General features: G+C 57.6%; 3 protein-coding genes across 3 annotated transcripts; all 3 read left to right on the plus strand.

Moving 5' to 3' along the window:
- Window positions 1-5,362: 5,362 nt before the first annotated feature.
- On the plus strand, window positions 5,363-9,016 carry NKG7 (natural killer cell granule protein 7). Its single transcript, XM_036430377.2, is given in 4 exon segments — window positions 5,363-5,928; window positions 6,015-6,170; window positions 6,261-6,417; window positions 8,938-9,016. Coding segments are annotated over 4 exon segments (507 nt in total). The 5' UTR covers window positions 5,363-5,793; the 3' UTR covers window positions 8,997-9,016.
- Window positions 9,017-11,131: 2,115 nt separating this feature from the next.
- Window positions 11,132-12,499, plus strand: CLDND2 (claudin domain containing 2). Its single transcript, XM_045578893.1, is given in 4 exon segments — window positions 11,132-11,154; window positions 11,156-11,400; window positions 12,041-12,157; window positions 12,408-12,499. Coding segments are annotated over 4 exon segments (477 nt in total).
- A 1,126-nt stretch (window positions 12,500-13,625) lies between these two features.
- ETFB (electron transfer flavoprotein subunit beta) lies at window positions 13,626-24,011 on the plus strand. The gene is made up of 6 exons (XM_036430369.1): window positions 13,626-13,781; window positions 20,279-20,437; window positions 20,917-21,075; window positions 21,813-21,875; window positions 22,777-22,935; window positions 23,800-24,011. Exons 1-6 carry the CDS (start codon window positions 13,725-13,727, stop codon window positions 23,968-23,970), a joined length of 768 nt encoding a protein of 255 aa, XP_036286262.1. The 5' UTR covers window positions 13,626-13,724; the 3' UTR covers window positions 23,971-24,011.
- Window positions 24,012-24,098: the final 87 nt, after the last annotated feature.

Raw genomic sequence — 24,098 nt, forward strand, 5'->3', positions numbered from 1 at the left:
ATCACCCACGATAGGTTGGAGGTTCCCATGACCCCCTCCCTAGGGATGCTCACAGAGCCCAGGGAAACATGCTACTTGCTACATCGCTGGTGTATTTATTTATTTACTTTTAATATATTTTATTGATGTTTTACAGAGAGGAAGAGAGAGGGATAGAGAGTTAGAAACATCCATGAGAGAGAAACATCGATCAGTTGCCTCCTGCACACCCCCTACTGGGGATGTGCCCCCTACCAAGGTACATGCCCTTGACCGGAATTGAACCTGGGACCCTTCAGTCTGCAGGCCGACGCTCTATCCACTGAGCCAAACCGGTTTCGGCTGCTGGTTTATTATAGAAGGACATAATGCAGAAGCAGCCAGATGGGAGAGATGCAGAGGGCCAGATGTGGGGAAGGAACTCAGAGCTTCTCTGTCCTCTCTGAAGTCACCAGTCTCTCCCCAAATCTCCTAGGGTTCACCACCCCTGGAACTCCCCAAGGAGGCTGCATGACACACGTGTGGTTGATGAAATCTTTGGCCATTGGTGCGTGAACTCAAACTCCGGCTCCTTTCTCCTCCCCAGAGGTCAGGGGCTGGGACTGAGGGTTCCAACCCTCTAATCACATGGTTGGCTTCCCCGAAAACTGTTCCCCCATCCCTTAAGTGGGGTTCGAAAGTTACCTCATTTGCCCCTTAATGGCTTTCGTGACTTGGGAAATTCCTGTGCTTTTAGGAGCTGTCATAATCAGGACCCAGACCAAATACATATTTCTTATTAGAAATCACACTATCACAGTAGGAAAATAATAAAGAGATAATACACAAATTGACCATCACTCCAACACAGAAGATGGTCACCCTCATGTGGTCAAAGATGGCCACCACAAACTGGCCTGCAGGGGAGGGCAGTTGTGGATGATCAGGCCAGCAGGGGAGGGTAGTTAGGGGTGACTGGGCCAGCAAGGGAGAGCATCTGGGGGGGGACCAGGCCTGTAGGGGAGGACAGTTGGGAGTGACCAGGCCTACAGGGGAAGGCAGATGGGGGTAACCAGGCCTGCAAGGGAGGGTAGTTGGGGGCAACCAGGCCTGCAGCGGTTGGCAGTTGGGGGTGAGCAGGCTGGTAAGGGAGGGCAGTTAGGGGTGACCAGGCCAGCAGGGGAGGGCAGTTAGGGCAATAGGGCCAGCAGGGGAGCAGGTAGGCATCGATTAGGCTGGCAGGGGAGAGGTTAGCGGGTGATCAGGCTGTCAGGTAGAAGCAGTTAGGGGCAATCAAGTCAGGCAGGCAGGCGAGTGGTTGGAAGCCAGCAATCCTGGATTGTGAGAGGGATCGGGCCTAAGTGGACAGTCGGACATCCCTTGAGGGGTCCCAGATTGGAGAGGGTGCAGGCTGGGCTGTGGGACATACACCCCCACCCCATGCACAAATTTCATGCACCGGGCCTCTAGTAGGATAGATAAAGACCTGGGGTGGGGGGGGAGGAAACAAACAAACTTCTTCCTTGTCCCCCTGCCCCCCCCCCCCCACCTCCAGTTGGCTCTTCCAACCTCCTCTCCCTTCCCCAATGGGCTCCAGACCCTGACCCTTCACCTCCTTCACCCACCTCTTCACCCACTATTCATGAGCTTGACCTTGTCTTCATCCACTCGTTCACCCAATAAACTGATGTTGATTTACTATGACATGTACTGATGCCAATCATAAAATAATAGGACTATTAAGCCAGGGCAAGTCCAGTAATATTTATCACCATCTAGGCTATAGTCATCGAGGCTGACTCCCTAGACCGGAGATTTATTGGGGCCTCCTCCAATCACAATAACGCTATGTTTATAGAGGCATCGTCCAGAAAGAATGGCAATCGAGGCCTTCTCTGGTTCCTGAGGCTTATTCCAGGAATCGTATTTATAGGCTTACTCCGGCAATGATGATGCTGTGACCACAGACTCTCATCTCCAACGCCTTACGCAGCCGTTCCGCTCGAAAAAGAAGAGGCATCTCACGCCTCACATACCTGACGCCGATTTCCAGGTCCCTCTCACACCCCACGCCTGCTCCTTCCATGGTCTCCCCATCTCAGTAAACCACAGTCCATATTCATACAGCTGCTCAAGCCATACACACACACACACACACACACACACACACACGCACACACACACACACACACAGACACACATATGCACACACACGCACGCACTCACGTTGGGATCATTCTCGGCTGCTTTGTTACATTCCACATCTGGTTCATCAGCCGATGGTGTCAGCTCCGCCTTTAAAATGTGTTTGGGGATTTGACACATTTTAATGCGAGCCACCTCCCTTCTGTGCGCCGTCTGTCACCTGGCTTAGTGCCACATCTCCTAACCAGCTCTGCCTTTACCCCGCCTGCCCTCCTCCACCTACAGTCCATTTTCTATGCAGCACCTGGAGAACTATTCATTAAAATCATGTCACGCCTGCCCTGGCCGGTGCTCCTATGTGGCTAGGGCATTGGCTTGCATACCAAAGGGTGGCGAGTTCTATTCTTTTTTCTTTCTTTTTTTTAATATATTTTATTGGTTTCTGAGAGAGAGGAAGGGAGAGGAAGAGAGAGTTAGAAACATCGATGAGAGAGAAACATCGATCAGCTGCCTCCTGCATACCCCCTACTGGGGATATGCCTGCAATCAAGGTACATGCCCTTGACAGGAATTGAACCTGGGACCCTTGAGTCCGAAGACCAATCTCTAGCCACTGAGCCAAACCAGCTAGGGCGTGAGTTCGATTCTTGTTAAAGGGCAAGTTCCTGGGTTGCAGAAGGTAAAGAATCAATGTGTCTTGAAGGGAGCGGTTATAGGGTTAAGCCTCTGACTGACCTGTTGGCAAAGCCAAAAACAAGTCCCAGCTTGGAGGGCACAGCCCTCTTAGCATCATTAAGCTTGACCTTATGACTCTACCCAGATCCTTCCTGGGTAGCGAATGGGCTGTGGGAGGGGCAGCAGCTGCTGCCAAAACAAGTGAAACTAACAAAGAACACTATAACTATGGTGACCACTACCTTGTTTACCTCTGGCTATAAAATAAAGGCTCAGCTTGCCTTCTGGATCTGTTCTGTGGCCTCAGACAGGCACAGGAGATCCACCTAGACCCAGCTCATTCTCTTTGTCTGTCTTTTCTTCATCCTTCGCCGGCCCTCCCTCAGGCTCGCCGAACCCTTGGCTGTGCTGGCGTCTGCACGGTGTCTGTCTTACATCAATGTTTCTCTCTCCTCTCTTCATTCCCTTCCACTTTCTCTAAAAATCAATGGGGAAAAAAATATCCTCAGGTGATGACAACAACAAAAAAGAAATCATGTCACTCCCACTCTAAGCCCTCCAGTGGCTCCGATCTCAGGCTAAAAAAACAAAAACAAAAAACAACTAAAGTCTATCAAAATGCCACGTGTTCTGGCCCTGCTAACTCTCTGACTTAATCCCCCTCCACTCACTATAGTTCAGGGGTCCCAAAGGCTACCCTTGGGTTCAATGCATTGCTAGAAGGACTTATAGCAGCTCACAGTTAATTTATTACAGCAATCATAATAATCTGGCCACTCAGGGTATATTTCTTATTATAAATCACAGTATCACAGTAGGATAATAGGATAAATAGAGCTCAGTGGGGGGGGGGGAAAGAAGACAAACTAGCTTGCTCGTCCACCTGCGCGTCCCCCCCCCCCCATCTCTAGTTGGCTCTCCCAACGTCCTCTTCCCTCCCCAATGAGCTCCAGAACGCTGACCCTTCACCTCCTTCACCCACCTCTTCACCTACTATTCATGAGCTTGACCTTGTCTTCATCCACTCGTTCACCCAAATAAACTGATGTTGTCGAAACTGGTTTGGCTCAGTGGATAGAGCGTCGGCCTGTGGACTGAAAGGTCCCAGGTTCAATTCCGGCCAAGGGCATGTACCTTGGTTGCGGGCACATCCCCAGTAGAGGGTGTGCAAGAGGCAGCTGAACGATGATTCTCTCTCATCGATGTTTCTAATGCTCTATCCCTCTCTCTTTCTCTCTGTAAAAAAAATCAATAAAATATATTTAAAAAAATAAAAATAAACCGATGTTGATTATACCGTGACATGTAATGGAAGGAGCGGCACCCAGGTGAGATCAGGCACCAGGTCCCAGCTGTCTCCCTCAGTGGTGTCGTACGGACAGCACTTCACTTCTCCCAACAATAGTGCGTGAGGACACCCACCAAGTCCTGCCAACAGGAGAAGTTCACCCAAACCCCAGTGTCCAGGGAGGTCAGGCAAGAAGCTCCCCCATGTCTGGCCTTAGTTATTCTGTTCCCAGCGTCTCCAGGGGTCAAACTGATATAGTAGACACCTGCTCCCCCTGCCACATTGATAGCATAAGCTATCTGGTGTGGCCTAAGGACTCCAGGTACACAGAGACACCTAGAAGACAGGAGACTCCCTCCCAGGACTCAGCAAGGTCAAGCTTTCTTTGGTCCTTGACGATGGTGGGACTTAGGGAGATGAGAAACAGGGTTACAGCCTTGAACTTGGAAATGGGATGGACATGAAATGGGGTGAAGGTGAGGTAGGACTTATAGGGCCTGGGGGGGGGGCAGGGGGAAGTATGAAGAAGGAAGTGGATGTAGGACTGGGGCTGGGGCTGGGATTGGAAACAGCCTGGTGTGGGGAAGGCAATGCGGGTAGGGTTAAGTCTCAGGATGAGGATGGGCTTGGGTCTGTAGATGGGGATGGGATGAGTTTGGGGTTGGGCGTGCCAATAAGAATGGGGTCAGGCTGTGGGATAGGGAGGGCGTTAAATCAGGGGCTGGAGCTGGGGTTAAGAGATGGGTTGTTATTTGGGGTTGGGACGGGATTGGTGAAGCGCTGGTTTGGGAAATATTGGGGTTGGAGCTGGCATTAGCGGTGCAGGTACTGGGAGCCTCCTGATCGAGCTGGCCGTGCTCAGAGCTGAGCTGTGTGAACTCACCCACCCGAGGAGGATGTGGGTGTGTTTTCTCCCCCCACAGATGTTTACAGTTGTGATGCTCTACCTTCTTCTGCCTGCCCCTGAGCACACGCTGCAAGCAGGGGCCCGGGAACCTGCCCCTCTGCCCACCCACCGCTCCCTCCCTCCGGACCTGGCCCCCAGCTCCTTTCTCCCTCGGCCCCAGGTGTCCTGGAGACCTTAGGGTGGGGGGCCTCCCTTTCCCAGAACGGAAGGTTGCAGCACCCACAGGAAAACGTGACACATCCCCCAACTGTCCCGTGCGGCCACATCCCGCCCCCCATTGAACTCACACCCTGGCCTCGTGAGCCAACCCCACCTCTGATCCCCCAAGCCTCTCTGTGGTCTCTTCCGGGAAGCCCCCCACCCCCACCCCCCACACTCCAGCCCTCGCCCCGCCTCTGGTGTTGAGCAAGGCTCCGAGGAGGAGAGCTACAGAACCCGAGACAGCAAGCAGCAAGGCAGGCTCTGAACCACTGACCAAACCACAGATGACACCCTTCCCCACCAGACTCTGTGAGTGGGGGAGGGGGTGGTCCGGGACCTCGGGGAGGGGTGGCCTTATCGTTACAACCCAGGAAGGGAGGGCGTGTGAGAATCCGTTGCCAGGAACTGAAGCGGGTGAAACAGAGCCGGTCTGGTCTTAAGGAGCCCAGGCCCCCAGCACCCCAGCATCACCCCCGACTCCCGACTTGCTTCAGCTGCTTGCTGGCTTCCTCGTGTTTTTTGGGCGGGGGCGGGGGGACCTCAGAGGACCCAGGAGTCTGGATCCATAGCCTCTTCTCTCACAGAGACCCAAGGAACCCAGCGCTCACCCCCTTCCCCCATGGAGCCCTTTCGGACCCTGGCCCTGCTGGCCGACACCCTGGCCCTGGTCTTTGCCCTGGTTGCTCTGAGCACGGATTACTGGTTCGAGGCCGTCGGGCCCGGCTTTTCGGCTCACGCGGGCATCTGGCCGAAGGTGGATCTCCAGTTTGTGCCAGGTAATCGGGGGGGGGGGGGGGTCGTGGTGTGCCTTGTCTGGGGGGCAGGGGAGAAGAGCCAGAGGGGACGGGCCCCCAGAGGTCTCCTCTCTGAGCAGGCTTCATCCGTGTGACCGAGGCCTTCAGCATCCTAGCCGCCCTGAGCGGCCTGGTGTCCATGGTCCTCCTGGGCCTGTCCTACGTCTCCTCGCTGTCTGCCCGGATGCACAGCCCCCGGGTGGCGGCCATCCTGGCCTCTATCGCAGGTAAGGAACCTGGAACCGCCCGCGGGCCTTGGGGACTGTGCATTCCTCGCAGAGGGGCTGAGCAGTCTTCCTCGTCGTCTCTCGCCTCAGCCTTGTTCATGCTGGTGGCCATGTCTGTCTACAACGGTCATCAGTGGAGCCGCCAACACCCCCAGATCCAGTTCTTCTTCTCCTGGTCCTTCTACCTGGGCTGGGTTTCGTTTCCTCTCTGGATCATTGCAGGTGACTGTTGCCCCGGGAAGTTCGGGAGGGCCCACTGGGGGTGGGGTGGGGGGAAGAAGGTGTGAGAGCAGATGGTGGGGGGCGCGGGGGGCAAGTGATAACCCACCTCCCTCTGCCACCCCAGGGATCATGGGTCACCTCGCTTACACCCGTAGCCCTCGGGCTGGCTACGACCAAGTGTGAGCCCCACGTGGGAGCCGGAGGGGAGGACAGCAGGTGGGTTGGAAAAGCATCATCCAAGCCTCATCCGGAGCCATGGGGCCACCTGGCTGTCCCTCGGCCCTTCCCCCCAGCCCTTCCATAGCCCCATTGTCTGTTTGTTCATCCTTTCAACAACGATTTGCCACAGTCTGGTTGTTGCTGCTGTTTTTTTATTATTATTATTAATTTCTTTATTGATTAAGGTATCACATATTTGTCCTCAATCCCCCATTTCAATCCCCCACTCCCCACCCCCACTTATGCCCCCACCCCCGTATTGTTAGACTCATCTGGGTGCACACAAGTCCTTTGGCCGATCTCTCCCTTTTATCCCCACCCTCCCTCTGAGGTCCAGCAGTGTGACCCATGGCTCCTCATCTCTGGGTCTGTTCTTGTTCATCAGCCTATGTTGTTCACCATTTCCCCCAGATGAGCGAGATCATGTCCTACTGGAAATATAAGAATCAAAATTGAGACAAGCAATCATCGTTATGCTGAAAGGCATATGAATCAGTGAGCTTCTTTCTGGGCCATCGGTTCTTTTGAGACCCAATTTCCCATAATAGCAAGTCAGCAGCTGTGTGTCACTGCAGGTTGCCCAGGACCAAAACCAGAGAGGGTCGGACCTGCATTACCACCATTTGCCCACCACCCAGAACTGAAATATCATTGCTGACGTGTACACATAAGAAACCGTCTGACAGTCTGGTTGTTTCTGAGATTATTTCGACCACGACACAAGCTGATGGCAACGCCAGCTCCTCTGGTGGGCGACACGGGATGGGGGTGAGGGGGTGCGCAGAAGGGAATCCAAAACCTCTACCGGCTCTCCGAGGGCTCCCACCCAGAGGGAATGCACTTCCCACATCCTCTCCCCCCACCCCTCTCTAGCCGTTGTCTGTCTTCTGTTTCCATCTCCCTTTTTCGTCCTCCTTTCTCTGCTCTTCCCTATGCCTCTCTGACTCCAGCACGTTCCTCCTCACTCCCTCTCAGCCCTTCACCTGCACTGACGCTCTCCTTGCTCCGTGGTGGGCAAACCGCGGCTCGCGAGCCACAGGCGGCTCTTTGGCCCCTTGAGTGTGTGTGGCTCTTCCACAAAACGCCACGGCCTGGGCGAGTCTATGTGGAAGCAGTGGCGTTCGAAGGAGTTTCGGCTTAAAAAATATGTGGCTCTCAGAAGACATGTCCATCGTTGCACTGTGGATACTTGTCTCTGTGGACTCATGAGTTTGCCGACCACTGTCCTTGCTCCTTTCAGTCATTCACTCTCTCCTTCTGCGGGCTTTCCCCAAGCACTTCCTTTCTGCTGGGTCTCGCTGGGGGCTGAGGTCGCTGGCAGGAGTCAGAGCCTGGTGATGCCCACCACTGGGAGGGGGTGGGGGCTGCAAGTCAAGTGGGGGAGGGGAGGTAACACAGGCCAGGGGACAGGCGCAGCCCAGGAAGGATGTGGGACAGAGGGTGATGGTGTCGTTGGGGAGGGGAGGGTGTGGAGGTGAGCTCTCTGGGGAGGGATGTTTAGGGACTTCTTGGGGGCCAGGGAAAGGTAACCCAGGAGGAAGGATGCCGAGGCAGAGGCATGCAAAGGCTGGAAGTGGGATGTGGGGTGGGAGATAAAAAATGAGAATGGAGTGGTGGGTAGGAGCTAGATCCCTTAAAGCCACAACTGACTTCCTCTCAGGGGGGGCTGGGGAGCCAGGAGCAGAGCAGGGCTGGGACAGTGCCAGCTCCCCAGTGCCAGCAAGCCCTCTCAGTGCCATGGGTTCAATCCCGGAGAGGCAGAGAGGGGGAAAGGAGCTTGGCAATGCAACCAACAGGTAGGACATGAGTGAGGACCAGGGCCGACAGGGGACAGGGCATGAGGCGGGAAGGAGGGGAGGTAGCCAGAAAGAGTCAGGGAGCAGGAGGAACCGGCCTGGGGGGTCCGAGGGCCTTGTGGGGTGAAGAGCAAGAAGGGGGCAAGGACAGTGCCCAGGGGTGAGATGGGGGGCGGTCGCTCCTGGTTTGGTGGAAGAGGCTGAGCTCCGGTGGGAGGAGCTGAGTGCGGGAGACCGCCAGGAGTAGGTGAGGACTCCGGTCCAAGGTTCGGGAGAGAGATGGAGTCTGGGAGGGCCTCAGAGCATCATGGCCACGGAAGCCGTTAGAGGAAGCTGGCTGGGAGAAGGTACAGGATGCAGGGGGCAGGAAGGGCAGCAGCCTAGGGGGGGGGAAGTGGGGGTGGACAGAGACACACACAAATGTGCCCTGGGAGGCACAGTCAGATCTGGGGGTTAGGAGCAGGTGGGGGCGGGGGCAAGCGCTAACCTCCCTCTGCCACCCCAGGGAGCCTGGGTCAGACCGCTCACTCCTGCGCCCCTCAGCCGGGCTATGACCAAGTGTGAGCCCCACATGGGAGCGGGGGGGGGGGGGGGGCGGGGGAGGACAGCAGGTGGATTGGAAAGCATCATCCCCAGCCTCATCCCGAGCCATGGGGCCACCTGGCCATCCCTCGGCCCTCACCCCCAGCCCTTCCATAGGCCCATCGTTTGTTTGTTTATCCTTTCAACGATTTGTTTATTCATCCTTTTAAAATATATATATATATATATATAATTGATTTTTTTACAGAGAGGAAGAGAGAGGGATAGTTAGAAACATTGATGAGAGAGAATCATGGATCAGCTGCCTCTTACACACCCCCTACTGGGGATGTGCCCGCAACCAAGGTACATGCCCTTGACCGGAATAGAACCCGGAACCCTTCAGTCTGCAGGCTGATGCTCTATCCACTGATCCTTTTAACAATGATCTACCGTCTCCACCGCCCCACCCTCCCGTCTGGCGTGGGCTGTCCTGCTTGCTGCGTCCTGCTCCCTCTGAGCGCCCTGAAGCCCCAGCTCACGCCCTGTGACTCCCCTGGTGGAAGTCTGGAGGACAGAACCGAACAGAAGCCCTGGAACGGCGGCCAGGGCTCAGGAGGGGCTGTCGGCAGTCACCTGGTAGAAACCCGCTTGGAGCCCTGGCCAGTTTGGCTCACTGGATGGAGCGTCAGCCTGCGGCCTGAAGGGTCCCGGGTTCAATTCCGGTCAAGGGCACAGCCTGGGAGGCCCGTTCAGATCTGGGGGTTAGGGGTGCTCATGGGTCAAGAGAAGCGACGTTTTTAGGAGGATGTGGTGTATCATGGCCTGGGCCTCAAGCTCCCCACAGACCTACCACCGGCTTTGAGCTGTCACTTTGCTGGGACGTGCCTGGGTGGACGGGTGGGTGGTGCTTATCTCTTTAAATGGCCGCTGGGAGAGGGGGTTCTGGAACTCCTGCTGCCTCACAGAGCCTGACCCAGCCTCCCTCTGCACCCCGCTTCTAGGAAGCCCTGGGGGCTGGCAGTGAGTCACACAAGGGGGTGGTGTCCGGGTGCGGTGTGGAGAGCACCCTGAACTGGACAAAGGGACATCCCACTGGGTGATGGAGGTCTCTGGAAGGCAGGGGGGATCCTGATCATTCACTCCTGGGGGGAAGGTCTCACCGTCTCAGGCAGGGGTGCTGGGGCAAGGGCCTGCAGCATGGAGGGGGGCAAAAGAGGGCACCTGCAGGTCCCCAGAAGCAGTGGTCCCAGGCAGGGGTGCTGGTGCAGCGGGCAGGGACATGGAGAGACATGTGGGAGGAGTCTCAGGGGGTGGGCGGGGCTTTCAGGGGGTGGGAGGGGCTAAGGGAGTGGGAGGGGCTCTCAGGGGGTGGGAGGGGCTCTCAGGGAGGTGGGGGGACTAAGGGGGATGGCAGGGGCTAAAGGGGGTGGCAGGGGCTCTCAGGGGGTGGGAGGGGCTCAGGGGAGTGGGAGGAGCTCTCAGGGGTGGGAGGGGCTAAGGGGAGTGGGAGGGCCTCTCAGGGGTGGGAGGGGCTAAAGGGGTGGGAGGGGCTCTCAGGGGGTGGCAGGGGCTGAGGGGGGTGGGAGGGGCTCTGAGGGAGTGGGAGGTGCTCTCAGAGGGTAGTAGGGGCTCTCAGGGGGGTGGGAGGGGCTCAGGGGAGTGGGAGGGGCTCTCAGGGGGGTGGGAGGGGCTCTGAGGGAGTGGGAGGGGCTCTCAGGGGTGGGAGGGGCTCTGAGGGAGTGGGAGGGGCTCTCAGGGGGTGGGAGGGGCTCTGAGGGAGTGGGAGGGGCTCTCAGGGGGTGGGAGGGGCTCTGAGGGAGTGGGAGGGGCTCTCAGGGGGTGGGAGGGGCTCTGAGGGAGTGGGAGGGGCTCTCAGGGGGGTGGGAGGGGCTCTGAGGGAGTGGGAGGGGCTCTGAGGGGTGGGAGGGGCTCTCAGGGGGTGGGAGGGGCTAAGGGGAGTGGGAGGGGCTCTCAGGGGGTGGCAGGGGCTCTGAGGGGCTGGGAGGGGCTGAGGGGGGTGGGAGGAGCTCTCAAGGGTGGGAGGGGCTAAGGGGAGTGGGAGGGCCTCTCAGGGGGTGGGAGGGGCTAAGGGGGGGTGGCAGGGGCTCTCAGGGGGGTGGGAGGGTGTTGGCCAATGCAGCCTGTGCGTGGCCCTCCGCAGCAGCCTCCGGGGCATGGGGGTGAAGCGGAGTCTCCAGCGCGGGCATCCTGCTGGGCTTCCTGGCCAGCACCTCCGCGGTGCCCTCCAGGGCCACCAACCAGTGGATCCGCTTCCCCTCGGGGCACGGCAGCCTGTGGCAGGACTGCACCCAGGGCACCTGCTACAAAACGCCCTGCGAGTGTGAGGCCCAGGCCTTCCGGATGGTGTCAGACCTCCCACCCCCAACCCCGGCCCCCACGACCCAGACCGCCCCAGCACTGACCGCAGCCGGCCTCTCCTCCGGTCCCTCCCCCGGGGGGGGGGGCCGCCCCACAGCCTCAGATCTAGCTGCCCCTACCAACATGACAACTTTCCCCCCTGACAACTTCCAAACCCCCGACTCTGCTGCCAGCCCTGCGCCAGGGGGTGGGGGCGGGCGGTGGCCAGCAGGGGGCGCTGCGCGGGGCTGAGGCGGCTGGCGGCTCTCCCCAGCCACGCTGGAAGTGACGGGGCGTGCATGGTGCAGAGGCCGCCTTTGGCCTCGTGGGCTTGGTGATGGCGCTGCGCATCCTGTGTCTGGAGGGCCACCCCCGGGCCTGTATCAGCCCCCTCCACCCCCACCAGCCCCAGGGATCCAGGGGTGCAGGGGTACACGGGTCTGGACTCAGGGCCTTGGAGAGGGAGCCAAGGAGGGGGGCTGGCGACCCCAAGGAGGAACACAGCCAGAGAGGGTGGGGTCAGGGGGCGGGACCTGGAGGAGGAGCTGGGCGAGGTCTTCTCCAGCTGAGAGGTCCGGAGGGGCGTGGTCATGGAGGTGGAGGCGTGGTCAGAGAGGTGGGGGCGTGACCAGGGCGATGGGGGAGATCTGGGTGGGGCCTGGGGGCAGCCCCCGCCTCGCCGCCGCCCCGCAGGCCACGCTGATCCGGCGGGTGGGCGGGAGCAGGCCTCCTGCTGCTGATCGCCCTCACCTGCTACACATTGAAGTACGTGAGGAAAAGCAACGTCTCCTTCTCCTGGTCCTATTTTTCGGGGTGGCTGGCTGTGCCGTCCTATATTCTCGCGGGTAACTCGGTCAGCCGGAAGGGGATGGAGGGGAATATCCGGGGGACCCTCCTCCCCGCACCAAGACTCCCCAGCCGCCCTTCCAGGAAACCCCACTGTCACCTCCCAGGAGGGAACTCCCCAATATACTCCACTCCCGGCTTTCACAGACCCCCCACAGAAATGCCCTAGGAGCCCCAAACCCCAGGCCCCTGGACCTCCTCCCCTCCCCACCTCCTCCAGGCGCGCTCCTCTCCCTCCCTCCCGGCCGGGCTTCTGCTTTCTGCTGCCGGACATCATCCTGCAGAGCACAGATGCCAACAGGGGGTTCCCGGGTGGCATCCGGCCTGGAGCAGAATAAAAGGAACCGCTCAGCTTCCCCCGCTGGCCCCGCCTGCCTTCCTTTGGGATGTGAGGACTCGGGCACGGGCGACAGGCACACACGTGGGAGCGTGACAGCGAAGAACACGGGGACCCGGGACAACGGGGGTCCATAGAGATTCAGGGAGGACATACAAGGACATAAACCTATAGGGAATATGGATCCCTGGGGCGGGGGGGGGGGCACGGCATGGAGACACGAACATGGAGTGGACAAAGGACAAGGGTGCGGCCGTCGCTGATGTGGCTCAGTGGCTAGAGCGCCGGCCCGCGGATTGATGATTCCGGTCAAGGGCAGGAATCTCGGTTGCAGGCTAGATCTCCAGCCCAGAGCTGGGTGCGTGCGGGAGGCGACCAATCGAGGTGTCTCATATCCATGTTTCTCTCTTCTTTGTCTCTCCCCCTGCCTCTCTCGGGTGAGGATTAACAAAACAAAAGCAAAACAAAACAAAACAAAAAACCCCAGCCGAAACCGGATTGGCTTAGTGGATAGAGCGTCAGCCTGCGGAGTGAAAGGTTCCAGGTTCGATTCTGGTCAAGGGCATGCACCTTGGTTGCGGGCACATCCCCAGTGGGAGGTGTGCAAGAGGCAGTTGGTCGATGTTTCTCTCTCATCGATGTTTCTAGCTTTCTATCCCTCTCCCTTCCTCTCTGTAAAAAATCAGTAAAAATATATATATTTAAAAAACACATGGATGTGGAGGGGGACGAGGACACGGGGTATATGGGGAAGATGCAGAGCAAACGCGGGAGGATCCAGGGGCGTGGGGACATCGGCTCGGAGTGGGCGTGGGGATACGTGCGCTGCGACTTTGAGAGGCGAGGAAGACCCAGGGAACTGGGGCAGGGGTAGATCGGAGGACGCGAGGAAAAGTTTGGAACGACTGGCGCCTTCCCTCCTCCGCTCCCTCCCCCGGAACCGACCTTTCCCCTAGTTCCCGGCCACGCCCCCTTCTCCAAGCCAGTGTCCCTTACCCGCCGGGTTCCGCCTCTCTCTCTGGAGCCCGCTTCCCATTGGCCCGCAGCCGTTTGACACACCTCCCTCGCCCGGCCTTCCGATTGGTCCTTTGTTGGGCGGAGGCGGGCACCGCCGAGTTGACTGGCTGGCGGCCCGGGCGCAGGCGCAGAGCAGGGCGAGGGGGCGGGGCCTCGGGGCCTAGGGCCGGAGGGTGCGGCCTGACCCCGCAGGTGGCCGCGGCTGGAAGATGGCGGAGCTGCGCGCGCTGGTGGCTGTCAAGAGGGTCATCGACTTCGCCGTGAAGGTGACCGGGCTCCCCCTTCTCCCACCTTCCCCGTGCCCCGCGGCCGTGTGCTTCCGGGGTCACGAGCGCACCTTGTGTAGGGTATCTTCTCGTAACGTCTGATCTCTGCCCTCTAACCCCCCCCCCCCCCCACGTCAAAGTCACACCTGAGGGCAAAGATCGAGCGATTGTGAGGTCTAACTGCCGATCGACCCCGTTTCCTTTCCTCCGCTTCTGAACTCACTGCCTTGATCATTGCGTGCAGAGCGAGCTACCGCCTCTTATTTTTCTGACGCTGGTGGAGTCGTGCTCCCTGCTTAACACGTGGAGAAACCGAGGCACGGAGCGGCCCCTGAGCCGGGAAGGGGCGGGGCCGGGATTCCCTTCCAGCTCCGTGTACTCCTCACCCAGGACGGTGCCCTGCACACAAGCCATGCTTCCCCCGCCGGGCGGCATTGCACACCCCACGGACTGTGGACTGTACCACAGAACAGGAATCCAGCTGCCCTGGAGCTCAGGCCAGGTGCCGAGGGAACCCGCAGAGCTGGAGAGGAGGGAGAAGTGCCCCCTGGAGTCGGAAGCCAGTCTGATCAGTTGGTGGGATGGCTCACATCCTCCAGGAGACCGGTTTGGGGACGTCTCTCCGAGCGCCTGGCTGGTACCCAGAGAGAAGCCGGTGTGGACAGAGGCGAGAATCAGACACACTGCCCCAGGCCACTTCCTTTCAGTACCTGTCCTGTCCCCCTGCCCCTCACCCCCCCACAGCAGACCGGGAGCCTGCCTCAGTGTCCCCAGCATCGCCCCGCACAGGACCTGGCGTGCTGGAGGCCTCAGGCGGGTGGATCCCTGGGGCCCGTCAGGTTGGGGTGTGAAAACGTTAGTGATTATAATAGCTCACCTTTGGGCGATATTATTTGTTCACCGGGCAGCATTCTAAGTCCTGGGCTGAGATGAGCCCATTTAGTCCTTTCAGCATCCTCCAGGCCAGCGTTTCCAACCAGGGTGCCAGGCTCCCTGCTGTGCCGCCAGAACTTTTAGAGCACTGATTAGACTGTCAAAAAAAAAAAAAAAATGACAACAGCCAACACATCACTAGCCATCCAATGTGAATGAGTCCAATTTTTTTTTTGTCAGGTCGGCAAAAAGCATCATAATTTTTTTAAATATATATTTTTTATTGATTTTTTACAGAGAGGAAGAGAGAGATAGAGAGTTAGAAACATCGATGAGAGAGAGTCATCGATCAGCTGCCCCTTTCACACCTCCCACTGGGGATATGCCCAAAACCAAGGTACATGCCCCTGACCGGAATCAAACCCGGGATCCTTTAGTCCGATGCTCTATCCACTGAGCCAGACTGGTTTTGGCTAGCATCATATATTTTATGGTGTGCAGAATTTTAGTCCTTGATATGTGCGATGAAAAAGATTAAAAATCGATGCTCTAGATTTATATTTTTAAAATATATTTTTATTTATTTCAGAGATGAAGGGAGAGGTAGATAGAAACAACAATGATGAGATAATATCATTGATCAGCTGCCTTCTGCATGCCCCCTACTGGGGATCAAGTCCACAACCTGGGCATGTGCCCTTGATCGGAATCGAACCCTTGACCCTTCAGTCCGCAGGCCAACACTCTATCCACTAGGCCAAACCAGCTAGGGCTCACTGCTCTATATTTATCTATTTGTTTGTTTTTAAATATATTTTTACTGATTTCAGAGAGGGAGAGAGAGAGTGAGAGATAAAAACATCAATGATGAGAGAATCATGGATCGGCTGCCTCCTGCATGCTCCCCACTGGGGATGGAGCCCACAACCTGGGCGTGTGCCCTTGACTGGAATTGAACCCCAGACCCTTCAGTCTGCAGGTTGATGCTCTATCCACTGAGCCACACCAGCTAGGGCTGCTCCAGATTTATTATTCCCATTGGGCAGGTGAGAAAACTGAGGCCCATGAAGGTTCCGTTACTTGTCTAGTCGGCAGTGACTGGCAGTATGGAACCACAGGCAAGCCCTGCCCCAGCTGCCCTCCTCCCCTCCCACTCACAGCCGCCCGGCCTGGGCCCCAGGCATGTGGAGACTTGCTCCTCTTGGGTTTTTGGGATTCCATTCTGCTGTTTCCCTCCGACCTCCCACTGATCCTTTGGGCTCTGTAGCCCCCCAGTCCCCCGCCCCAGCCCCCCGCTGGGCCTGTGACCAAGATCCCAGTCCTGGTCCCTGGCCTGAGATGCCTGGGGCCCTATGTCTCCCCACCGGGCAGGCTCACGTTGAACTCAGCTGTGGGTCCTGGATCGCCCAGCCTGGGGCCCTGCAGGGGTGTCTCCGCTGTGCGTGCCCCGAGAGGGTAATGTGCAGCCTCCTGGTATCCACTCCTGAACTTGGCTGAAGTGTGGGTTCTGCCTGCCCCCGCCCCCCGACAGTCCCGGGGCCCCCTCCATGGCATCCTGTCTCAGAGGGATGTGTCTGTTGATGTCCCTTTCTGAACAAATAATGATTCCAACACTGGCGACAGCCTAATTGCCGGGCCAGAGATGGGCTCTCAGCCCCAACCCCCTGCCCCCTCCATCTCCCTCTTCTCCATCCCGTTCCCTCTTCTCCAGCCTCATGGCCACGGCAGTTGAGGCCTCACCTTGAGCTGTCTCCACCCTTCCAGTGGTCCAGCACCCTCAGGACAAAGTCCCATCCCTCAGCCCGGGGTTCAAGGCCCCTCCAGGTTTGGCCCTGGTCCCCTGTTCAGCCATCGACATCCCTCCTGTCTCGGGCTTTCATCCCAGCTGTGCCTTCTGCTGGGGCACCTTCCTCTTCCCCCTCCAACCTCTGCTTCTTGTGCCCCTGCTGTGTCCTGCCTCACTCCGGCCTGGACCTGTTGCACATCAGAGCTCAATGAACCGGCACCGCCTCCTCCAGGAAGCCCCCCATCTTGCCTCCTCAGGCTGTCTTGGTGCGCCCCTGGGTGTCTCTACGGGCTCCAGGCTTCCCTTTCTTAGCCTCCCCACACTGAGCCGGGATCCTGTTTACCCAGATGGCAGCCCCCACCCCAGCAATTCCTTCTGGGGTGTGCCGGCTCTGACCACCCCTGTGTTCCCAGCCTCCCTCCCTCACTCCTTCCAGTCTTTGTTCAAAGGCCTCTGGGAGGCCTTCCCTGCTCACCTGCCTGAATCTCAGCGCCATAGTCCCTGTCTGCTTCCTTGTGTACCTCCCTGTCCCCCCACCCACCCCCGACTTGTATCACTTTGGGACCCACGAGGTAGTTTACAGGTTTCTTGCTTTGGTGACCGTCTCCCCTCCAGGATCTGAGCTCTGGCTGGGAGTAGGGTCTGTCTGGTGCCGTCACTGCCATCTGGGTTAGACAGCGGGTGCTCTGCCGAAAGGTTCAGAGTGGAGAATCCGAGCCCACCTGCCCGGGTCTGCGTCCTGCTGTGTGGCCTTCGGGGAGTTGCTTAGCCTCTCTGAGCCTCATTTTCCTCCTCTGAACACCAGGGATAACGCTAGTACTTCCTTTATGGGTTGTGGTGAAGATTAAATAAGCTCTTCAAACAGTGCCCAGCACGCGGTAGGTAAATGTGGGCTAGTGTTCAGTGATATTATTATTGAAGCAATAGCGCTGGAAGTTTATTTAGTCATTTATTCAAAGCGTAACAAATGCTCTGCTCAGTGTGAATGTGGGTGTCTGTGTGTGTGTGTCCCTGTCTCAGTGTCTGTGTCTCTGGCTGTGTGTGTTTGTCTCTGTGCTCTGTGTGAATGTGTCTCCGGCTGTCCATGTGTGTGTCTGTGTCTCCCTGTGTATGTATATCTGTGTGTCCCTGTGAGTGTATGTGCCTGTGTCTCCCTGTGAGTGTATATCTATGTGTCTCTGTGAGTGTATGTGTCTGTGTCTCTCTGTGTGTGTCTCTGGCTGTCTTGTGAGTGCATCAGTCTCTGTGTCTGTGTGTGTGTCTGTATCTGTCTCTGTGACTGTGTGTGTGTCTGTGTCTCTGAGTGTGTCTGTCTCTGTCTGTGTCTGTGTGTGTCTCTGAGTGTGTCTGTCTCTGTGACTGTGTGTGTGTCTGTGTGTCTGTCTCTGTGTCTGTGAGTGTGTCTGTGTTCTGTCTCTGTATCTGTGTGTGTCTCTGTGTCTGTGTGTGTCTCTGTGTCTGTGAATGTGTCTATCTCTGTGTGTCTGTGTCTGTGTGTCTGCGTCTGTCTCTGTCTGTGTGTCTGTGTCTGTGTCTCTGTGTGTCTGTGCCTGTCTCTGCCTGTGTGTCTGTGTCTGTGTCTCTGTGTGTCTGTGTCTGTCTCTGTCTGTGTCTCTATGTGTATCTAGGCCCCAGGGTATTAATAGCATTTGGCACTTCTGGCCAAGGACACAGTTCCATGATGACGTTTAACCTTTAGGCCCCAGGAGAGGCTGGAGCACTGCTGTGTCCGTGATTAGAGAGAAGCATCCATGATGAGGGAAAATCATTGTGTGTCTGTGTCTGTGTGTCTATTTCCTTAAGGAGGACCCTCCAAAGAAAGGAAACTTAGGGCCCCCAAACCCGGTTCCCTCTCTGGGCCTGCCCCGACCAGCCACGCCCTCTCTCGGTTCTGGGAGCACATGGCACTGCCTCCTGTTCTCTGCATGGCGGGCACCTCCCTGCCCTCAGGTCACCGGTGCCGCCGCTGAGGGCTGTGAGCCTTCTTCGTCTGCCCCCACACGGTGTCCTGCTGGCGGGCCTCAGAGCGCGGACCGCTGCTGGGCGCTTGGCTGCTGGCCTGGCCTGCTGGCCGCCGTCTCCCGTCTGGCGTGGGCTGTCCTGCTTGCTGCGTCCTGCTCCCTCTGAGCGCCCTGAAGCCCCAGCTCATGCCCTGTGACTCCCCTGGTGGTTCCTGGCACCGAACAGAAGCCCTTAGACCTCAGCCAGGGCTCAGGAGGGGCTGTTGGCAATCACTTGGTAGAAACCGCTTGGAGCCCTGGCCGGTGTGGCTCAGTGGCTAGAGTGTCAGCCTGTGGACTGAAGGGTCCCAGGTTCGATTCCAGTCAAGGGCACGTGCTGGGGTTGCGGGCTTAATCCCCAGTAGGGGCCGTGCAGGAGGCAGCCCATCAATGATTCTGTCTCATCATTGATGTTTCTCTCTCCCTCTCCCTTCCTCCTCTCTGAAAAAAAAAAAAAAAATAGTGAACAGACAGGAGCAGGTTCTAACTGCATAACTGTTAGCAGGTCCTCAGTCATTGGCTAACAGAGGTGTGGGTTTCTATGTTAGCTGTGCACCTGCCCTGTACCAGGCACCATCTAGGCCAGACCAAACAGACATCCATTCCTATCCTCGGGGAGTTGGCATTCTGGTGGGGAGAAGCTAGGTCAGACATTTTAAGTACAGTGTATGACATAGGTTAGCTGGCCACGTGCAATCAGAAGAACTAAACAGATAAAGGGGTGGGTGGGGAGAGTTGGGAGGGTGCATTTCACTTTAAAAAATATGTTTTTATAGATTTGAGAGAGAGAGGGACAGAGAGAAAGAGAGAGAGAGAAACCTTGACCGGCTGCCTCCGGGATCGAACCCACAGCCAGGGCATGTGCACTGGAGTCTTGGTGCGTGGGATGGCGCTGAGCACCATCAGCTGAGCCACACCGGCCCTGGTGGGGAGGTGCATTTCGAATAGGATGGGGGAGGAGCCAGGGGATGTGTGGGTGTTTGGGGGAACATGTGCCTTGTCCTTAGCACAGGTTCTCCTGAAAAAACACGGATTTGGCCCCTGGTTTTTGCTCCAGTTACATTTCTTTTTTTTTTTTTTCTTCTTTTTTAAAAAATATATTTTATTGATTTTTCAGAGAGGAAGAGAGAGGGATAGAGAGTCAGAAACATCGATGAGAGAGAATCATCGATCAGCTGCCTCTTGCACATCCCCTACTGGGGATGTGCCCGCAACCAAGGTACATGCCCTTGACCGGAATCGAACCCGGGACCTTTCAGTCCGCAGGCCGACCCTCTATCCACTGAGCAAAACCGTTGCATTTCTTGAGAGTAAATTCATCCAGTTCTGAAATGTGAGCCTTACTTTTGCAGTTAAAATGACTTTTTTTTATAAAAACAAACAAACATATTTTATTGATTTTTTTACAGAGAGGAAGGGAGAGGGATAGAGAGATAGAAACATCGATGAGAGAGAATTATTGTTCAGCTGCTTCTTGCACACCCCCTACTGGGGATGTGCCCACAACCAAGGTACATGCCCTTGACCAGAATCGAACCTGGGACCCTTCAGTCCTCAGGCTGACGCTCTATCCATTGAGCCAAACCGGTCAGGGCTAAAATGACTTTTTAAAAACGAGAGGATGGTGATAGAAAATGATAGTTAAACATTTTCTCTTTTTTCCCCCCCTCCTCATCCGCATCTCTGCTTCTGCCATGCCAGCAGGAGGGGCTGTCACACCCACCAGCCCCAGAGAGGACGGTGTAGGGGAGCAGTAAGAGTCTGGGTGTCCCCCGCTGGGCGAGGGTTGGGGCCGTGGCCCCCGCCCTGACCCCGCCCCTCCCCTCCTGGCTGCACAGATCCGAGTGAAGCCAGACAAGACGGGTGTGGTCACCGATGGCGTGAAGCACTCCATGAACCCCTTCTGCGAGATCGCCGTGGAGGAGGCCGTGAGGCTCAAGGAGAAGAAGCTGGTGAAGGAGGTCATTGCTGTCAGCTGCGGGCCCAGCCAGTGCCAGGTGCCGGGCGGGGAGGGTGCTCGCTGGACCCCTGGGTCTGAGGGAGGAGGGGCTGGGGGCTGGACCCCTGGGTCTGAGGGAGGAGGGGCTGGGGGCCTGGCCTCCTTGGTCTGAGGGAGGAGGAACTGGAGATGTGAGGGAGGAGGGGCTGGGGGCCTGGACCCCTGGGTCTGAGGGAGGAGGGGCTGGGGGCTGGACCCCTGGGTCTGAGGGAGGAGGGCTGGGGGCCTGGACTCCTGAGTCTGAGGGAGGAGGGGTGGGGGCCTGGGTCTGAGGGAGGAGGGGCTGGGGGGCTGGGCCCCTGGGTCTGAGGGAGGAGGGCTGGGGGCCTGGACTCCTGAGTCTGAGAGAGGAGGGGTGGGGGCCTGGGTCTGAGGGAGGAGGGGCTGGGGGGCTGGGCCCCTGGGTCTGAGTGGCTGGGTTCAGGCTCCTGGATCCCCTGATGCTGGAAGCCAAGCCAAGCCCTCCCTCTCCCCCAGGAGACCCTCCGTACGGCCCTGGCCATGGGCGCAGACCGAGGCATCCACGTGGAGGTGCCGGCTGCAGAGGCGGAGCGCCTGGGGCCCCTGCAGGTGGCCCGGGTCCTGGCCAAGCTGGCAGAGAAGGAGAAGGTGGGCCTGGTGCTGCTGGGCAAGCAGGTGGGTACCAGCCCTCCCCTTTCCCCCCTTCCCCACCTCTTCCCTGCCTGGGAGCTGGGAGGCCTGAGGTGAGAGGCACGTGACTCAGGCCCAGGCTCGTGGGTCCCAGGCCGAGCGAGCGGCTGGGGCTTTGCTCCTTCTGCTCCCGAGTTTGGAAGAAGGGCCCCTTAGTGTCCGTGAGGTGGGACTGGAACCTGGGGGCCTGGGCCACGGCCCACGGGACAGAGCAGAGACAGACGTGCTGGAGCCGTGGCTGGTAAACTGGGGCTCGCGAGCCACGTGTGGCTCTTTGGCCTCTTGGGTGTGGCTCTTCCACAAAACGCCACGGCCTGTGCGAGTCTATGTTGAAGAAGTGGCGTTAGAAGAAGTTTAAGTTTAAAAAATGTGGCTCTCAGAAGAAATTCCAATCGTTGTCCTGTTGATATTCGGCTCTGGTGACTAATGAGTTTGCCGACCACTGGTGCTAGAGGAACAGGGCCTGTAGAGAGGCTGGGAGGGAGGAGGGTGGGTGGGTGGGAGGGAGAAGGGAGGACAGGAGGGAGGAGGGAGGATGGAAGGGAGAAAGGAGGACGGGAGGGAGAAAGGAGGAGGAAGGATGGGAGGGAGGAGGGAGGAGGGTGGGTGGGTGGGCGGGAGAAGGGAGGACAGGAGGGAGGAGGGTGGGGCTGTTGCAGACAGAGGTCCCGACAGTGTGTGGGAATCCCCCTTGTCATACGGTCTTCTCTTTCCCCTCTCAGGCCATCGATGACGACTGTAACCAGACGGGGCAGATGACGGCCGGGTTTCTGGACTGGCCACAGGTGGGTGAGGCTGGAGCGGGGAGCGCCTGCAGGGGGCCAGGCCTGGGGGGTCCGAACACGGCTACCTGTCCCTGCCCTTCCAGGGGAGGCAGACGTAAAGCAGTACAGCGGGCAGGAAGGAGGAGTGCCCAGTGGGACACCTGTTCTCGTCTGCTCCTCAACCACACCACCCTGTCCCCGCCTCAGGGCCTTTGCACCTGCTGTTCCCCAGCCTGGAACATGGTCCGCTGAGAAAAAAATGGATTTTTTCAAGATGGGTTTCTCCCCCACCCCCTCCTCATAATTTTATTAGGTTCTTTGGGCTTTAAAATTATATATATATATATATATATATATATATATATATATATATATATATATATATATATATTTATTTATTATTGATATTCCACATATATATATTATTGATATCCCGCCACTGCCGCTGCACTCGGCTTGCTGTGTTGAGCGTCTGGCCCCTGGTGGTCAGTGCACATCATAGCGACCAGTTGTTCCACAGTCCGGCTGATTTGCATAACAGGGTTTTATTATATAAGATTGGTTTCAGAGAGGGAAGGGAGAAGGAGAGATAGAAACATTAATGGTGACAGAGAATCAGTGATTTGGTTGCCTCCTGCACGCCCCCTATTGGCTATTGAGCCTGCAACCCTGGCCTGTGCCCTGACCAGAATCAAACAGGTGACTTCCGGTTCATGAGTTGACGCTCAACCACTGAACCATGCCTGCTGCTCGTCCCCCCCCCGTATTTGAACTTGATGTCTATGGATCACCTTGCAGGATGCTTCCTCTTCTGTTGTCATTCATTCACGCCTCTGCTGCTCTCGCAGAAGAGCCAGAGGGGGACTGCTCGGGGCCTGCCCTGAACTACGCTGCCCACTCCCCCTGCACTGTCTCTCCCCAGGGCACCTTTGCCTCCCAGTTGACGCTGGAAGGGGACAAGGTGAAGGTGGAGCGGGAGGTCGACGGAGGCCTGGAGACGGTGCGCCTGAAGATGCCCGCCGTGGTGACCGCCGACCTGCGGCTCAATGAGCCCCGGTACGCCACGTTGCCAAACATCATGGTGAGCAGCTGGCGGATGGGCCGCGGGGGCCTGGGGCGGGGCGAGTGCCGGAGGCCCCGTGCCGCCTCCCTGGTGTTCAGATGGGAGGAGACAGGATGAAGGGACATCTCATCCAAAGAAAGGAATCACTGGCCATCTGGGCTGACAGAGAGGGTCCACGGGGCCATCTGTGCCGAGAACGAGGGCTCATGGGGCTGCTTGGCCAACAGGGCGGGCTTGCTGTTTACCTCAGCCAATGAAAGGGTTGATCAGACAATAAAGAGGGTTCCCCTTGTCCTTACAACCAATAGGAACAGTTCATTTTGGAATCCTGGACACCTGAGGAGGGTTTATTGGGTCACCTCAGCTAGCAGGGAGTGTTCGGTGGGTCATCTTGGCCGGTAGGATAGGCTCAGTGAGTCACCTCAGCCAATAGGGAGGGTTCAATGGGTCATCTCAGCCAATAGGGAGGGTTCAGTGGGTCATCTCAGCCAATAAGATGAGTTCATTGAGTCATCTAATCCAATAAGATGGGTTCATTGAGTCATGTCAGCCAATAGGGTGAGTTTAATGGATCAGTTTGGCCAAAAGTCCAATGAGTTATTGCCAGAGGGTGAGTTTGCCAGTTCATTCGAGCCAGTGGAGGCTGTTGACTGAAAGAGGACTCCGAAATCGGAGGGCTTCCCAGGTCACCCCAGGCAATAGTTGTTGTCTGTCTGCACCGGGTGTGGCCCTGTAAGGGGTCACACGTGTCCTGGCCAGTGGGCAGGTCCAGAAGGGTCCAGCCAATGGGAGTTGTTCAGCGGACGTGGCACCCTGGGGGCTGCGGGAGGGCGGGCAGGGGGTTCGACGGCAGCCTTGCGAGCTGTGGCCTCCCGTACGTAGAAAGCCAAGAAGAAGAAGATCGAGGTGCTCAAGGCCGGGGACCTGGGCGTGGACCTGACGTCCAAGCTCACCGTGGTGAGTGTGGAGGACCCGCCTCAGCGCACGGCCGGTGTCAAGGTGGAGACCACGGAGGACCTGGTGGCCAAGCTGAAGGAGATCGGGCGGATTTGAGGCCCGTCCGTGAAACTCGGCAATAAAACTCTGACTCTCGACGTCTGTCTCTGGTACCTCATTCCGTGGACACCCATTCCTTGATTCATTCGACAAACATTCACTTAGTTTTCCTGAGTGCCGGGCCC

This window comes from Pipistrellus kuhlii, unplaced genomic scaffold (assembly GCF_014108245.1).
Source record: "Pipistrellus kuhlii isolate mPipKuh1 unplaced genomic scaffold, mPipKuh1.p scaffold_m20_p_108, whole genome shotgun sequence".
NCBI classification, from domain to species: domain Eukaryota; kingdom Metazoa; phylum Chordata; class Mammalia; order Chiroptera; family Vespertilionidae; genus Pipistrellus; species Pipistrellus kuhlii.